Source organism: Temnothorax americanus, unplaced genomic scaffold (assembly GCF_048541705.1).
Source record: "Temnothorax americanus isolate GAGA-0224 unplaced genomic scaffold, ASM4854170v1 Scaffold23, whole genome shotgun sequence".
Classification (NCBI taxonomy): domain Eukaryota; kingdom Metazoa; phylum Arthropoda; class Insecta; order Hymenoptera; family Formicidae; genus Temnothorax; species Temnothorax americanus.
Genome location: NW_027509371.1, coordinates 2,801,860 through 2,819,955, shown reverse-complemented (window position 1 = coordinate 2,819,955; position 18,096 = coordinate 2,801,860). Strand labels below are relative to the sequence as shown.

General features: G+C 45.1%; 2 protein-coding genes across 3 annotated transcripts in view; both read left to right on the top strand.

Moving 5' to 3' along the window:
• Trp1 (translocation protein 1) overlaps positions 1 to 18,096 on the top strand; it is a 66,698-nt gene that overhangs the window by 8,893 nt on the left and 39,709 nt on the right. The gene's annotated exons all lie outside the window — the stretch shown is intronic.
• On the top strand, positions 263 to 17,993 carry LOC143898384 (uncharacterized). 2 transcript variants are annotated; one of them, XM_077407827.1, is made up of 7 exons: positions 263 to 430; positions 7,659 to 8,296; positions 10,375 to 10,608; positions 11,936 to 12,126; positions 12,426 to 12,826; positions 13,554 to 13,631; positions 17,517 to 17,993. In XM_077407827.1, exons 2-7 carry the CDS (start codon positions 7,913 to 7,915, stop codon positions 17,657 to 17,659), a joined length of 1,431 nt encoding a protein of 476 aa, XP_077263953.1. In that variant the 5' UTR covers positions 263 to 430; positions 7,659 to 7,912; the 3' UTR covers positions 17,660 to 17,993. The 2 variants fall into 2 exon arrangements, with proteins under 2 accessions (XP_077263953.1, XP_077263952.1); XM_077407826.1 differs by lacking the exon at positions 263 to 430 and adding an exon at positions 5,711 to 6,088.

Sequence of the window (18,096 nt, the reverse complement as noted above, 5' to 3'; positions counted from 1 at the left end):
ATTTGTTATTTTACATTCTTAGATTTATTCGCATGTATTAGACATTAATTTGTCTCTAAATACTCGTTTTACTTACTTATTAATAGTAATTATTCAACAATTAATATATCGCATGTTAGTTTACAGTACCATAGTTTTTTCTTTCTTTACTTTTATACGATGGATGTAAAGTCATCCGGCCATCGCATATTGCTTTATTTTTGACAAAAATGTACGAACTGGCGCTTTTTGTGTTGAGAGATATATACATTGCAGTCGAAATTAATACAGCAAAATTATAATAACCATTCTTATTTTAAACTCTTGAATAATGCATTGCTCTTTTAGGTTCCTTCGTCTTTCTTCCTCGATCTACATACTTGACAATATCAATTAACAGTCACGATGGGGATACAAGATTGGACAGTCCTGACTTCAAGTTCCGGCGAAGGTGAATATTTTTTTCAATTCCTTACGCATATTGCATTCCACTCGTACATTTTTATCCGCTCTGCATACCGGGTTGATCTCGGCGAGAAAATTTCGCCCAAGGGCGACCCGGCCGCGAATAACCGTTTCGGAATTTTACGAGATCGTTACGCGGCGCAGCTGCATCCTGCCGCGGACCGTGGATCCGACGCCGTCCGCTGCGATCTTCCTCATCTTCGTCGGCGAGCAAGCGCGGCCGATGGAATTTCAAATGAGGATGCGGTCGCGCGTGCAAAATTGTCCGAATGAATTTTCGTCGGGACGTGTTCGCGCTCGGATGATCGGTCCGAGAGGACCGCCCGAGTCGTGGACATCACGCGAGAGCATTAAAACCGTCGCCGAACAGAGAGGCGGAGGAAAAAGAGAGAAGGAGAAAAGGAGGCGACGCGAGGAGGACCCGCCGAATAAGACCGCGAAAAAGCCCTGAATCTCCAGCCGACCATCGCGGTCGACTTGCGGTTACCGCGGATACAGGCAACAGAAAAAAGGGGGCTCTCCTTTTTATCTCCCTCTCTCCCTTTCTCTCTGTCTTGTTCTCTCTTCGCCCATTCGCTCCTCTCCGTCCTTACAGCGTTTTATCGTTTCCTTCCGATCCCTGCGAGAGGTTCCTTTACAGTAAGCGAGGGAGAGTAACGCGTATAGTCAGTCGGATTTATATTCAAATGAATCGCGATGGAAGCCACGATTTATCGACGCCCCATCAAACCCCGTAGCGCACATGCGGGTTGCGCAGGTCGGGGAGAGGAAGGAAAATCAAAGGGTTAAGTTACGGAGAGAGAAAGGATGCGCCTAAGAAGCCGGATATCCTTACCTCGCTCGCTCGAGCTCGCTGATGTTACACCGCTCGGGGGGGGGCTACCGATCTCGCGGCCGAAGTCGAAGATTGGCGCGGGGTAACGTGTGCCTCTTCCTCGGAATCCCGAATTTTTTTTCCATCATTATGTTTTATAATTATATACGTTGAATTAACGGCACGTCATCGGGACTTCCTGCAAGACGCATTATCGCATTCTTCATCCGCGCGCAGCAAATGTTTCCGCAATAACGCGAGCGTCGCTGGTACCATCGGGATCGTCTTAGACGACGGTAACGCGACAAAAATTCGCGAGCGAAGTTTTTCGAGAGCGCAATTAACGACACGGCGGTCTCCTACCCTTGCGCCGTGTGTGTGCGTGCGTGCGTGCGTGCGTGCGTGTGTGCGTGCATGCCTTTATTTAGCTTTAGTTGGTCGAAACCGGTTGCAAGCGACTCCACTCCACTCTCTGATTCGGAAGAAAAAGAGAGAGAGAGAACGAGAAAGAAGGAGAGAGAGAGAGAGAGAGAGAGAGAGAGAGAGAGGGAGGGAGTGTGCTGGGAGAAAAGGAGGAATGCTGCGGTCCAGCGCACCGCAACTTTTAGGGTTCCCTCAAGGCGCAGGAAGGAATTTCGCACGGCCGAATAAAGCGGCATCGTGAGGACGTCCACATTTCTTTCAGCCGGAAATTATCGCTAAGGTAACGCTGCGGTTAGTCGCTACCGATTATCACCAGGTAGTTCGATTTGGGGGGGGGGGGATAAAGAGTTATCTATTTACTTCTAATTCGTCGTGCATGTAGTACTGAGTATGATTAAACGTATGTTTTACACATATTTCAAGGTAAATTCATTAAAGTATACAATTAATTCAAAAATAACTCGATAAGATCGAGCGATTCTATTATTTGCATTGCTTACAGGGACAAGGATCTCGCGCTTCTCTATCGAAATTCGGTCAGGGTCGATCGGATAATTTGCTACCTGTGTGCCCGCCACCGGCCACTTAATTACTCTTTCTTGCGCCCTGTAATTTTCGTTTCTACCTCTCGCGGATCTCCGTCCAGAACGAAAGCGTGCTACGTGCCTCACGCTAGATCGCGTGGGCAGCTTGCGTCATTAAGGGTAGTAACTTGCGGTGCCGGAATGACTTTGGCTCCGGCGGAGAAAGTGGCCGGGTGTGGCCAGGCATTACTACTCTATAGGAGACAATCTTTCTCTCTCTTTCTGACGCGCTTATATATGTGCACATGCGCAGTGAAAGAAGTCGTTCTCCTTCGAAAAACCTTGTGTTTCTCAATTTGCCTTATTCTAAATTCTTTCGTAATAGATGATAAGTACACTCAGAGAAATGGACAATTCGTTCAAAAATTAACAAATAGATAATCCAATATTTTTAATCGGAATTATGAAAAGCTGATCAATTATTATCAATGATATCCGACTATATCATTGATTGGACATTATTCTAATCTTGATCGGCTTTTCATAATTCCGACTAAAAATATCGGATTATCCATTTGTTAATTTTTGAACGAACTGTCCATTTCTCTGAGTGTACGGGGGATACACATATATATATATATATATATTTTTTTTTTAATTATTCCTTACTCCTCATCTCGAGATAATTATCTTTCCTCGTGCCGCTGATTCATCGCGGTGCTCTCGATTCTTCGCGATCGCGATCGAGATGTATCTCTCGTTCTTCTCACGTTCTCTCGCGCGACACGTGCGAGAGCGCGGCGCGCGCTAAGATCGCACGTGGGTGCACGCGCCGCACGTCACGCGCTGGACCGACGACGGTCGGCGCGTTCGGTAGCCGCACCGCCGCCGCCGCCGTCGCCGGATCGAACGGCCGGGGTTCGACGAACTCTTTGTCTCGAAAACCGGACAAACCGTACGTTCGTACGTACGTACGTCGGCCACCTCTGGCCATACCGCAATAACGCCTAACATACCTCGCGCGTGTCTTGCCTCTCCCGTGACAACGTCGCCGCGCCGCCACCGCCGCGCCGCCGCGCCGTGCCGGTATGGCGAGCCTCCCTTTCGCAAAATTCAAACGCGAACTGTCTCATTTCTGAGATTAGATTAAACGCAGTTATAACAATGCAATTTGGTTAGAACAAAGATAATACCTAAATCGGATAGACAAGTGAATATTTTTCTTTGAAATTTGAATCAAATGTCACGGGAGAGAAAGTCTTCCGTATATTGTTACGCTCGTTTTGGGGAGAAACCGAGAATTCCGAGGACAAACAGTTGGTTGTAAAAAATAAGCGTGTTCATTGTTACGAGATTTACTTACGGTACACATTCGCTGTGTTTTTCGACGCTGTTTTTACCTCTTGCTCGCCCGCTTCACGCGAACGCGGAGTTGGCGAGTACATACCGTTGCGGTCGTCGGGGTCCTCGCTTCTTAACCGCGGGCCCCTTTTTCTCGGGCCGATTTACGGCGCGATACGCAAGAGGGAATTTTAGGCGCGTTTTATTTTTTTCTTTCCACGTACACTCTTAACGCGCCGACCGACGTCCCGAAACAACGTATCCCGCCAACAATGTTACAGATCACCGACAGGCTGGCAGGAAACATAAATATCGAGTCTGAAAGTTCGAAGCTCCGAATGCGTTTCCTCCCTTTTACGGGAGTGACCCAACCCTTTTCGGGCGGAACGGCGATTGCGATTTTTGCATGCTTTTTGCGCGCGACCGGCGTACCAGAAGAGACCGGTAGCGCGTTCTGAAGGATCACATCTTTGAATTAACCTGTAGCTCGATAAGATCACGCTTGACCGAGAAAAATTTAACGACTGTTCTTCAACGGAAAATTTACGGCTGACATTACAATATATCACCTTTTGAAGCGCCTGTTTAACCCTTCGTAGTCACACTTCTCTGGAATCCCGCGGTAGTCACACTGGATCGTATATTGACCCAGTCGATTTTTAACGGTTGGTATTTTAATGGTATCGGTCCGATCGGGTTCAAATAATTCTGGAACATACCTTGAACACTCTAGAATATAAAACATAACAACTGCGTTTTTGTGAGAAATCAAATGGCAACAAGTTGAAAAAAAATCGTGAACGAGTACATGATTAATAGTCTCTATCTATAGAGGATACTTCAAACTCTTGTAGGTGGTGAACCAAGCCCAATTTTAAGATAGGCATTTAGCTGATATTTAGATTCAAATGAGTGTGGGTCATATTGATGACTCAAGTGTGACTAAGAAGGGTTAAAAAGAAGAACAAATCTCGTTGAAAGATAGTTTCGATGATTGATTAATAAATGACTTTCGTGGAAAGCTTCTGATTAGCGAGCATCCGCCCTCGGACGTGCCCTCCGTGTCATCCTTCGAGATTTCAGACGGTTCGTTCCCTCATCCCGACTCTCTCCGCTTCCCGCAGTCTCGTCTCTATGCCTTCTCGCCTTTCGCTCGGAACCTCGGCGAACCTCGGGCCATTGTTAAAACTTTTTCGAGGTTATTACACGTGAGATATGTAAATGCGTCGCCGGTCGGGGTCGGTCCTCGACGTCGAAGGACCAGCTCCACCGGGTCGTTCCCACTCGCTCTTTCGGGCTCTTCCTCGCTCTCTCACTCCCGGTTTTTTTGCTCCGCTCAGCAGGGGCGGATCGGACTACAGCGTGGCAGACAATTCGCGATCTTGCAATGCGTGCAATCGCATACATGGTCAGTCCTCATTATAGTTATAGGGACGCGAGCCCTTCGTTTGAAAACCTTTAAACGATTTAATCACATAAAGATTTGAATTACTTAAAAAATTATTTGAAACCGAAATTCCTAAAAGCATTGAGCGAATCGAAAGTTCCAAATGTCTTAAAACTCTTGAGAATCTTCAACGTTCAAAAAATATTCCCTAAAAAATGTTTGAATATCTGAAACGTTCAAAATTCTCAAAAGTTGTTTATGGTAGAGTCAGTTAGTATTATAATTATTATAAATTATAAACGATCGTTGAATTCGTTTAATATTCAAAATAATCTCACGTTTTTTGTATAATTTATATCTTTCTCATCCGATTACCGAATTTATCTAGGCTCAATTAAACTAACACATTGTTCCCTAAAATATCGATCCAATAGGTCCGTAATTTATATCAGTTTCGATATTTCTGAACTATTTGACAAAAGTATCATGAAAATATTTAAAACGTGCGATACCGAACCATCAGCTACTCACTCGCCGGTCTTGAACAAATATATTTTTGGACAAGGATGTAACAACCGATGTTGTTCCATGCAACGACATCTTCTCCCTTACGCCTGGATTGATATTATTTAATCGCACGCGGTGCGTCGTCCGAGATGGAATTTCTTTTCAGTATCCGCTCCTGCTCAGCTCGCCATCGCCACCACCGCCGCCTCTGCATCGTCATCACCATCTCCCCGACTTCTCTGTAACGGATAGGCCTCACCTCCGGAACGGAACTGACTCCAGTCTGCTTTCGGTTTGGCCATCGCGAATGCCAGCGCGTCGAGCTCAGTAAGAGCGTGGCGTTCACGACGTGCGCTTCGCTGACCGCTCCGAACACGCGATCGTCGTCCTCGTTATCTCGGATAAAGTTCCCGGCGATCAGACGCGATTGCCCCAATCCGCGCCGTCCTAGTCCTATCGTTCTCAGAGCGAAAAAAAAAAAAGATTCAAAGAATACGCGCGCGCGTGTGCGCCCCCGCGCGAACGAAGGACGGGGATCCTGTGACGAGTGGATCGAATCAGGATACCGCATGTGACCGGGTTGGAAGGAATGAGTCCAAATAATTCGGCGAATCCACGAGAAAGAAGCTCGATGTTCAAAACGAGCCTGTAAGAGTCTTCTCTGATAAAGAACTCTCTCTCTCTTTTTTTCTTTTCTTTTTTTTTTTACCGAAATGATTCGATTCTTCCAGTATTATAAATAATTAGGTTAATATATGTGAGTTTTAGTGACACACAGAGATATTAAATCTCTCCAGACAGATTGTTACGATGTGTTTTCCCCGTTACATCCACGGCACTCATATTTACAACGATACAAATCGATCATGCTGCGATCCTTAAAGTAGTGCTAGTGATTAACCGTGATTGATTTTACTACAGACCTTTGCCACGATCGAAGCTACATTAATCGAAATTCGAGATCGACTGAAAAAAAAGAATGAAGCGGAGCGCACGGATGAACCTCCGGTTCTTCTTCCGTTTTGGCGCGAATCTGAGGAGCAGCCTGGCGTTTCGCGATGCTCGCTCGACTCCACTCGATCCTCGTCGAGTGTTTCACTCCGTCCGTGCTTCACTCTACTTACCGAGGCTGACCCTGTTCGTAATAATTAATGGCGTTAGACCTGGGCGAATGCGTGGCAGCGGTTTACTCATGCCTGGCCCCGGCGATAAGTATGTACATACGCGGACTCTCGGGTATCCGTTCGCGTCCGCGAGTAATGCCATAGAGCGCTCCGCCGGTTATTAAACAATTTCCGCGCGCAATTGAACACGCTCATAATTAACGACGTTGTAATTAACGGCGTTGGCGCATGCAGATCGCTCGTTGAAGTTACACGCATACTATCCGGCGCTAGACGCGAGACGCGGTCCTAATTGATCATTAACACCGGGGGATCCCATCGATCTTCTCTGCCCTCCTTCGCTTTCGGTCGTGACTTCGTCGGATATTATCGTTATTGTATACAGCCCCGGCAGTTTGTAAAGACCCGGAACATACTACTCGCGAGGCGAACGGCAACGGTTGGCTTAAGTCTCATCAGGTCGCAATGCTCCCGAGAGTAGTTGATACGCGTCTCTGATAACCTCGATGTGCACTGGGATGATATGATTGAAAATATTCGAAAGGCTCGAGCGTGAGCCTAGCACACGCCTAGGCACACGAGCGAGAATTTGACACGCGAGCGCAACGGAAGGGGGATCATAAATCATTAATGCGATCCGGCATTCCTCCGTTAATAAGATCCCCTCTCATGAAACGAAGCCGGAGTTGATGGTTTTCCCAAATGTTGAGCATCAAGAGCAGCCAACTAAGCTTCGCGCGGCTCGCCTTTCAATCAGCTTCAAGTGGAATCAATTTCTACATAATTGATCTACCGCTTTGATAAATACGTTTCCCAATGCTTGGAACAGTAGATAAATCATGTAGTTTTACAAATATATTTGCTTACTGCCTACATCTGTTTTAATTTTTGTGTAAAAAACATAGAAAATCGTTTGAACAATCTCGTTCAAACAATCCTTGTTCGAGCAACCTCGTGATTCAATAAAAATTCCGTCTATTCGCGGAAATTCGTTAATAAATTAAGAATTCGTGTAGGACAGGCTGAAGAGACTAATCGGCCTGGATCGGTTGGAGACATGCGAGTGTCATTTAATCACAAGTGTGGTTTTACAGGCGCAGCCGGTGAACCCTAACCGAGACCGCGGGCACGGGTGCGTGACTGCAAGGATGCGCGCACGCAGGAGACGGTGCGTGATGTCCCGGTGACAACGACGACGGCGATCACGACCACGACCACGACCACGCACGCACGCGAGCTCGCACGTATTCATACACGTGTACACGCGCGAGAGAGAAAAGAGAGAAGAAGAAAAAGAGAGAGAGAGAGAAAGAGAAATAGAGAGCCAGAGACAGCTGCCGATGCCGCAATGAGGCTGGGCCCGATTATCCTGTCGTGGGCCACGGCCACGGCCGGCTGGCTGGGCCCGTCGAGCGGAATCACGGTGACGGCGACGGCGATGGCGCGGACCTCGCGCTCTCGGGACTACGAGCTCTCGACCGAGTTCTTCCTGGTGCCGTCCGAGATCGGGCACGGCCTGGCGAGCGTGGCGAGCGTCATCAGCGTGCCGGCACCGAATCGGACGATCACCGTCTTCAGGACGCCGCCGGGCGTCAGAAAGAGCCAGGAGGTGGAGATGCGACCGACTGCGAAGTCTTTGCTGAAGCAACGGCCCTGGGCACTGCCGCTCGCCGCGCTCAGCGCCGCGGCGATGCTCCTCATGGCCGGCTTTGAGGTCTTCGTGTTGTTCAAGGTGGGTCCGGAATTATTTAACAATTAATGCATTTATTATATGTTCTCTTTGTTCGCTCGTTGTGAATGCTTTATATATTTCTTGCCTAGCGGATAAATAATTTTTCCTTTGATTTCTCAATGAATATTGAAAATTTACTGAAATGAAATTCTATGAGTATAGTCAGTATATATATAGAAATTTCATTCTACAGTATTACATATGTATCTTTATAATTGGACTTTGCAAATGATATCACTTTCGATTAATTCATCATCATTTGAAAATCTTTCTATTATTAATCTTCTTATTTTACTTACTTTATATTTGAGTTATTATATTTGATTTTAAATTATATCTGTTTTATTCGCACAAGTCCATCTCTCAATCCATTCCGCCTCATATCAATTTATACTCCACACATTCACCATGTAATTATTCTGCCTGTCTATTTACTATTTTTTTTTTATAATTTTATCAACGTTTATTTTAAATTTTATTCTAGAGCATAATAAAATACTGTCATCCGGTTGTTAGCTGTCGTGATATCCTAATTTCACTTTTCCGCGTCGATCGAAAAGTGTGCGTCCGAAGCGGTCCCACGGGTGAAATGGAACGCGTATAAACATCTACAAGATTTGTCACTTAGTGATCGCGCAACTGCGGGATTAATAGAGCTCGGAAAGGAACTCTCCTCGCCGACCAACTATTAATCGTTTTCGTTTCGACAAGCTCCAGTAACCGGCGCCGAGGGAATTTCGCCCGAGACCTAGGCCCAGTTTACGTTCACGTCAGACCGGCCCCGGTTTTCTATCCCGGTCGCACCCTCCGTCGCGCTCCATTGAGCACTCGCGGCGAGAAAGGCCAAGCTAGCTGAACGCTGTCCAATTAATTGGTATCGGAAATTCGGGATTTTTCAATTCGAGAGAAAGTATATATATATATATATATATCGAGAATGAGATTGAACAAATAAAATTAAAGTTTGATTAATATGACTGATGATATACAACACAGTTCGGTTTTAACAATTTTTTTTTATTTTTTATATAACCGGTATCCATAATTAATGTAGAGAATCTAAACCAATTTTTAGTACTTTTTGAATTAAAAAAAAAACCTAAATTTGAGAAAGTTATAGCTTGCTAAAGTTTCTTTGATGACGGCAACTTCAAAAGGTATAACGTAATTTTTTATATAAGGTATGACGTCAGAGCACATTTTCGTGTACTATATTTTCTTCAATTTTGAAGATATTGCAAAAATTCAAAAAATTTACAAAGTATGCCATGATCTATCAGACCGCTTAAAAAAAAAAAATTTATGTTAAAACCGAATTCACGAAATCCATTAAAAATTTCGAGAAACATTATCTAAAAATTTAGCGTTTTATTTTATATTAGTCCTTTTTGAGCTATGAAGATTTATTTATGAAAATATATGTTGTTCTCGTTTTTCCTTCATTCATATATTATATATAAAGGAAGAATATGGAATTTTAGTAGTAAAAAATAGTAAAAGGTATGGAAAACAACTGATTAATTTGTAAATATGAAGCGAATCAGCGAGAAGAAGAATATCGGTTATTTTAATCGGTGAAATTAACATCGGCTCCACGTGAGCTCACTTCCAGTTTAATCCGCGCATAATTATGACGCGCGAGCTGTTACGGTCCACTCCGCGCGACTCGCATTTTGCGTCTCGATCCTCTTTACGGAATTAATATCGCGTGAGAGCGATATGGAGATCGGTACTTCCAGGACACTTGAAGATGCACTCTTGTATCTTGCGGAGTACGCGCCAAACCACCCGAGCATATCAAATAACTCGACGAAAGTGCATTTTGTACTTTAAATGTAAACGTATAGCATGACAAAAATGTATGGTATACGAAGTATAGAACAGTGGATATATTTAGAATCAATTAGTCAGAACATTGATATCAGCATCTCGACATTATAACACTACAATTATAACAAGCGACTTGAAATCTTGTTCAAAGAGCTAACATAAAAAATTGCAATTAAAAAATTATTTTTTTTTAATTCGCAAAATAATTGTTTTTTTTTTTTTTATCATTCTCAATGGCATTGTTCTAGGCTAGAGCAACGGCACCGAACAGACGACACTTGTTTCTGGGTCAGGCGTTGCTCTTGGGCCTCTTCCTCCTGGCGGGTCTCTCGGCCGCGGCCTCTCTCAGCCAAAATCCGCTGTCTTGCGCCGCTTTCCGGTTAGTGGGTCTCCCCGCCGCCCTCGTATTCGCCGCTCTGCTGGTCAAATGCGTTTTCCTGCTCTCGTTGAACAGCGGGGTGTACCTGCCGGCGCCCTATCAGGTGAGCAATCATATACAGAGTATTCTAGAATCGCAAGCGGATTCATCGACTAATTTAGCATACGTTTTAGCATACAACTACCGTATTTTTAATAAGCGACGAAGACCCATTGATATCAAGAATTTATTTCTCGTACAAATAATTATTTTGATAGAACATCGAAGCCTATCAAAATAGCTAGTATGGAGAATTGAAAGTTAAAAAGATACTGAAGAGTCCATATCGGTCGAAGAGGTGGCGAAATCATTTTAGAACGCGTGAAAGAGGAACATCATCGATAAGACGCTACACGGCTAATCAAAATCGGCATCACGAGATGCACACAAATATATAAATTACAATGTCATTTTATTCGTCTTCTCCCGCAGAGAAACTCCGCGCAGCGGAGCGACGCGCTGACGATCCCCGTCGATTTTTTCATCGCGCGCGCACCGATCCGGATATTCATCTCCCATGGCCATTTCTATCGTCGCGAACGAGTCCCGGATCCTTCCATCCAGCTTTCTCCCCTCGACTTCCCCTTTTCCCTGCGTTGCGTCATCGTACCGTACGCGCGACGATTAATTATAGGCGAGCGCGCGAGCGCGAAAAACCACGGAGGCAATTATCGCGGCGGTGCGTTGGTGCGCACGCTGAATGACAGGCGTGGCGGGACGTGCGCTTCTCGCCCTGCGGAGGCCTCCTCGCCACAGGATAAACATCCATTTTTCACGTTCGACGCGCTCTCTCTCGCCTACTCCGGCGCTTCTCGGTGGATCGTTTTTACGAGGTCTCCAAGAGAACTTTTCTTAAAAAAAAAAAAAAACCGCACGTAAACGAAATCGGGACGATCTGTACGCGGCTGACAAGATGCGCCTACTACCCGGTGAAATGTAATTACATTCGCGTAATTGAGAACGCTGCCGTTGAAATGTTTGATTAGAGGAAAGCGGTGGCTGGCCGATACGCGCGAGTGACATTAATAGGATTTTAACGATGTAATTGTAGCCCTTGTATCTTCTCCGTGCGTCCTTAAGACGCGAGGATATATAAGAGCGAGAGATTAAATTTCCAGGCGAGGAGAACGCCATACACATACGGTTAAAACTTGGAAATTTTCCACGCGTATATCCCTCGAGTAGGCCATTCCTATTTCTCATATGTCACGGCGGCGTCTGACGTCACGGCGTTAAAAGAATGCACGCCGGCGGTGCCGATGTCACCGCAGGCCGTTCACCTTTAATTAAAAGCGATCGACCAGGGGTAGACGGCCGCGTGAATCTTATATATAGAGGGGAAGAGTGTAATCGTGCGAGGGCCTTTCTTGTCTCGGTTCTCGATGCTGCAGGCGCTGGTGCTGGTGTTCGCGGTGTTGGTGCAGGTGGCCATTGTCGGGCAATGGTTTTACGGCGAACCACCTGCGGTGATCCAGGTGCAGCAGCAGCAGCAGCAGCAGCAGCAGCAAGCGACGGGCCAAAGCTCGCCAACGTCCATCACCTCCTGCAGGACCCCGCTCGGACAGATAATGGCTTCCCTCGGGTAAACTTTTTGCGAATACCTGAAACTCTCTCCGTTCCCCAATTCGCTCGAGAAACAAGTAGTCGAATCGATCAAGCCAATCTATCACCGCGTCATTCGCGTTATTTAATAATCTTCCGCTATTATTCTCCAACATTTTGTCCTTAATTCTCTTCATACTTTGATCAAATTGTTATTCAAATTGATTAATATCCTCAAGACGCGCGACTCAGCCTGACGATCCTGGTAACTGCCATCGCTATAGGTAAACGAAACCCGTTCTTTCCGCACGTGAACCGTCTTCTCCACGTGAATTCCAGGTATCCCGGAGCGTTATTAGTGGCAGTGGCGTGTTTAGCGATCCGTGCGCGGGGCGTTCGGGACAATAATCGGGAGGCGGCCTTCATCGGGCTGGCGGTCGGCCTCTCGCTGCCAATTTGGATCTCAAGCGGGATCGGCACCCTCGCGGCCGGCAGCGACGGCGATCGAGAGGCTTGGCTGGCCTACGGCCTGCTCGCCACGTCGCTCTTCGTCTTCCTCACGATGTTTCTGCCGAAGGGACGTCAGCTAGCTGCCCTGGGTCGCGAAGGGCCCGCCGCGGTCATTCGCGATCGCGACGACGGCCTCAGCTCCCTCCCCGGCAGCGGTTACTCGCCCTCCTTCTTTCACTTCAAGCCCGCGGAGGCGTCCCTGAAGAGGAAGATGCATTACCACAGTGCCGGTAGGTCGTGCCCTTTTAAATAAACGGATAACGAGAATGAAGCCGTTCGCAATAATGATACGTTGAACAGAAGATGCGCAACAATATTATCGCGACGATCTCTCTCTTTTTGCTTATCCGAATATCCAAGTTTCTCTCATCGCGCACGCACGTAAGTACGTTTCGCGATTACACCTCTCGGGAGCTGTAGCGCGCAACGTTTCTCGTTCCGATTCGTTTGTTCGATACCCGCGGGGTAGATCTTCAGGTCAACGCGCGGTAGCCCGCGCTATAAAAGTGCGGACAACGTAATCGCGCGCCGAATAACGGAAATGCGGTCACGACCGGCGGGATCGTCGGCGCGTGAAACGTGAATAAATGGATAAACGAGAAAGTAAATAAACGGAACATGTATTTTCGTTTAAGAAAAAAAAATGGAGCGGCAATTCTCGCGATCGATGACGCGGAAATATTCGCGATCACGATAATTGCACGCGAAGGTACGCGTGCGTCACTTAAGGATCAAGTGCAAATATAAACTTCGCTTAAATCTGATCGAAGATCCTGTCCCTTTGAATCGTGAATCATGGAATAGGGACGACGAGCTTAATCGAGCGTAATTAACTGGCGATCGACTAAGACAGCGGTCTCCAGAGTAGATAGTATCGCATCTCGCGTAATCATTTCTTCCCCTACCTTCTCTCTCTTCCCCTTGGGATTATCATAACGTGGAAACTTCTAATTATAGATCGAGTCGCACTGGTCTCGTCCGGGATACCCGGATGCAGCGCCTGCAGGCACGGAGGAAGTCCCATATACTCGGACGGTAAGCCGTCATTATTTATTTTCAGAATCAGATTGATCATTATTACGTGCCGTATGTATAAAACCACCCTGTTGCGCGTCGTAACGTATCGCGGCGCAAAGACCCCGTCGTGTAGGTGCCCCGGGACGTTCACCGGGATTTTCACCGTCGGTGTCCTTCGCGTCACGCAACAGCGCGTTAAGGCCTGTGACGAGGCACCGACAAACGTATACGTGACATCGATCTAAATATGATATGTTATAATTAGCGTAACGATCTTAATTATTTCACGTCCAGGGAAACATGTACGTTTTAGCATGTTTAAAAAATCGAATTTCGGTGATATATGTGTATTGAGTCACTAAGGTCAAATAGGGTTATTAATTATTTAGGGGGATTTTATTTTAAACTCTATGATAAAAGAATATATGCGATGAATACTGTTATGAAATACCAAGTTATTTGCATAAAGTTGGAAAGTTCTCGGATTAACCGTAAAAGCTTTGAAATAGCGCGCAGCGTTACTTTCGCGTGACGAAATATAATTCTAAAAACATAAAATTCTGATGATATTTACACTATACATAAATACTATAAATTAAACTTTCGAGCCTCATGTATATTCCCTTATTATCATAGTCATAGTTAATACTTTCAGATACGAGATATAGAATATGGGTTGAAAACTGTTGTACTTTACTACGCACACTTCTTATACCGGATATACGTTTTATCATATTTTTTTTATCTCGCTTGATAAATTAAATCTTGCAATCTTAAAATCATCTTAATAGAAAAACTTTCATTTAGAATTTAAAGATATTTTATTTTTTGCATCCGCAATATAAGATTCGTTATCTTAAATTTTTACGTTTCCAACGACCGTAAAAAATTTAAAAACTAATTGTCCTAGATATGCTCCTCTTCTAAAAAAAAAAAAAAAAAAAGTCGGACGTGAAACAGTTAAATGACATCATTATTATATTCTTCGAGATCGGACTTTTTGTTTCGAAAGAATTTGATTTTAAAATTTCGGGGGCAGTGTGCCGTTCTGTGCACAACTTTTCCCGTTCCATTTTTCATCTTCAGAGCTGAGAGAAATTAATTTAAACATATATTCTTCCACCGAGAGAGTGCTCGCTCGCCGTATATACGTCGTTATCGCGCGGTGTATCGTCCGCAGAATCTCGACACTTCCTGTCCTGCCCGCGCGCGCGCATTTCCTGGCCCGAAACTTTTCCTTCGTCACGCTAACGCCCTCGGCGACCTTCACCTCGAGGTGCGAACGAACGAAAGGGTGGAAAAGCGACGGAAGGGGGAAGACTGCGGGGGACACGGGTCGCGCGGCGACGAAGAAAGGGCGGAGAGGGAGAAAGTCCGAGGCGGAGGTCAATCGCTTCTTGCTTCGCGATGTTGGAGACGCGCGGGGGAGGGAGAACGAATCCCGTTAGATTGGATTGTGTCGCTAACGACGACGCTAATCGCGGTGACAAAAATACGCCGCTAAAATGGAATGGAACGATCGCGCGACGGATATCTTAGTAAATATCTTTACAAAGACGCAGCGGCGGGCTTTTCCTCATCTTTCCTCGTCCGAGAATCCGAGTTTCCAGATATATTTCCCTTTGGAAAGAGCAACAATGCCGTATAAGCGGGAGTTTCACACTTTCTAGAGACACATAATGGAAAAGCGCGCGCGTACGAGTTTCTAGATCCTATTCAGTTTTATTCGAAGGGAACGCGCCATTGCATTGTAACGGGGTCGCGCCGTTACTCGCATTACAAACGAATCAAGAGAAAAAAATTAACAATTAAAAAAAAAGGGAAAAGAAAGACGAGAAAGAAAAAGCCTCCCATCGATGCGAATCATCGGCGAATCGGCGATTAATTTCTCAAACGCGCGCGCGCGCGCATTCATACGACACGCACGGACGGCGTATAGATCATCGTTGGATCGTAAATCACACCTGGGATGACTTTCACCCACGCGCGATACGCATTTACGTTAAAGAACCCTCGCGCGCGTCCATTCAGCGGGGAACGACGTAGCACACTTTGTAAACGAGGGCTACGCCAACCGGCCGACGTCGCGGCCGTTAAGCCGCGCGATCCTCATGTCGGATCTTCGAGAAATCGAGAAACACGCCACTTTCGCCGGAGGATTCGACAACCGGGGGCGGCGGGGGCCCTCGTTCTCGTAAGAGCGAGAAATTTTCCGAGCGGACGTTATCCCGTCGATAGATCGCACACGCGCATCCCCCCGGCCGCGATATATACGATTTTTCCTTCGCGTTTCTTGCGAGAAACGCTCGTTATTGCAAGCAAGGCGTGAAATATGCGTGAGATTACGAGAGAGGCGAAGGTCGCTAGCCTCCTCGGACCGGGTACGACGGGCTGGTTCACGATTCTCATTATGCGAGGCACGACATCTCGCTGTGACAGGAGCTTCCTTTATCGTTAGTCCGTAGCGCGCAGACCAACGAATGCAAATACGAGAAAAATATATAGAAATAGCAGCAAAACTTTTGCTGGGAATATAGCGACATTGCGTTGGAAACTGAATTATTTTTATTTAATATATTATCTATATCGTTTCGCATTGCAAGGATTATTATAATTATTCGAGTTATCTTAATGTACAATTTAAAACAACCATCAGATTTCACTAAAGCGAGAGAGAGAGAGAGAGAGAGAGAGAGAGAGAGAGAGAGAGAGATCTTGTAACCTGAGTATATGAAAATTGCAACGAGAACAACTTATAATTAGCAGCTTTAGCAAAAAATCATCTATAATTACAACGTATAAGCATTGCTATATACATATTATAACTTCTTATATCACATACAGTTTTTTACATATAGCATAGTAAAAAATACTTAATACAATCTTTTATAATATACATTGTAACTTTAGCTAATCAGATAATATAATCAGAAATATGTACATATATAATTGGTTGTCAGTTGGTATTAAATTAATATATTAACGTAATAATATTACATACACTGTTTAAAGGATGAAATTTAAGTCATATTTTAAGTTAAATAACATTTTGTTATTTTTAATTATGTCGAAATTTATTATTTTAACACACTGTATTATTTTAACTTCATTGATTTAGTTAAATTAACACCATATTGAGTAGGAGCAGTGGCGACCTGGTTCAAGTGATTCAAATTGAGCATAATTTGACACTACGAATTTAACGATGTATTGACATTTATAGCTTATAGTAATAAATGCTATAACGTGTCGTTATATTCCAACAGAACATTATAAAGAAATATATTTCATATATAATTTATACTCCTCTCTTTCCTGCTCTGCAATATTTTCTCCGTATAAAAAAGGGAATAAAAAAAAGTAATATTATCTGCGCTTTATAATATTTCTGCAAAAAAAGGTTTCCTCAATTTTTCTTAAGAAATTATGTTAGTTAATTACAGATTAGGCTATACGCGTGTCAAGGCAAAGACGAACTCGCGTAATCGCCTTGTAACGACAGCTGCGAACAACGAGACCTACTTTAAGCTGGCGATTTTAAATTACAGTCGCGCTTAACGCGTACGGCGTATCGAGGGCTTCGTCCCGGTTATGCACATAACGCGCGATTTCGATTCTTGCGTATACTCGATACCCACAATTGGGTATGGAAAATGATAGCCGCGCTATATAGACACGCGGGACGAAAAGTTACGACCGGATACGCGCATCTCCGATCGATACTAAATAATAAAAAGCATTTCCGGTGGATGTAAATCGAGGCGATGCGTATATAGTAGGGGGAATCGCGGTTTGCTCCAGTTTTCCGAGAACGGAGTCTTGATTCTCTCTTTTGCAAACTGATTATTCAGAATACTTGAACATTATCGGACGAAACGCAAACACGTATCTCTCTGTTTCCAGATGTACACGGACCGATGGAGACGTTCGTTCTGCCACCCGGTATGTACTTGAGGCCGGAGGACGCCGGGAATCTCTACACGACCTTGTCGGCCAATCCCAACGTGTTCTTCCAAAGGGCTGCCCATCCCGGAATGATGTACTGACGATGAGACGAAAATCTTATCGTCGACGACAAGATTCGTGTATGCGTGTCGCGTCTTAAGATTAGATTAACTCGACAAGCGCGAGTGTTGATCTCTCTCGTTATTGTAAATAATCGTCGTTATATCAGACTTGGTGAACGACTCTGCGCGTGCTTCTTTGTAACTTGGACGATCATCGCGGGAGTGTATCCCGCCGGAGAGGCGTATACGCGATCAATTGCAGATCGCCGTGAGCAATCCTGCGTGCTGCGAATCGCCGATATGCGAGAGATTCGAACTGGAAGTGTACGCGTCTCCGGAATAACGCAATAAATGTTACGACACATTTTTTTTACATGAGAAACACATTATTTTCCACTCATATATCTTCGATAAGGAACTTCGCTGGCGGATAAGTTTCCTTAATTAACCGGGAAACGAGCGCTTATAATTTTTTC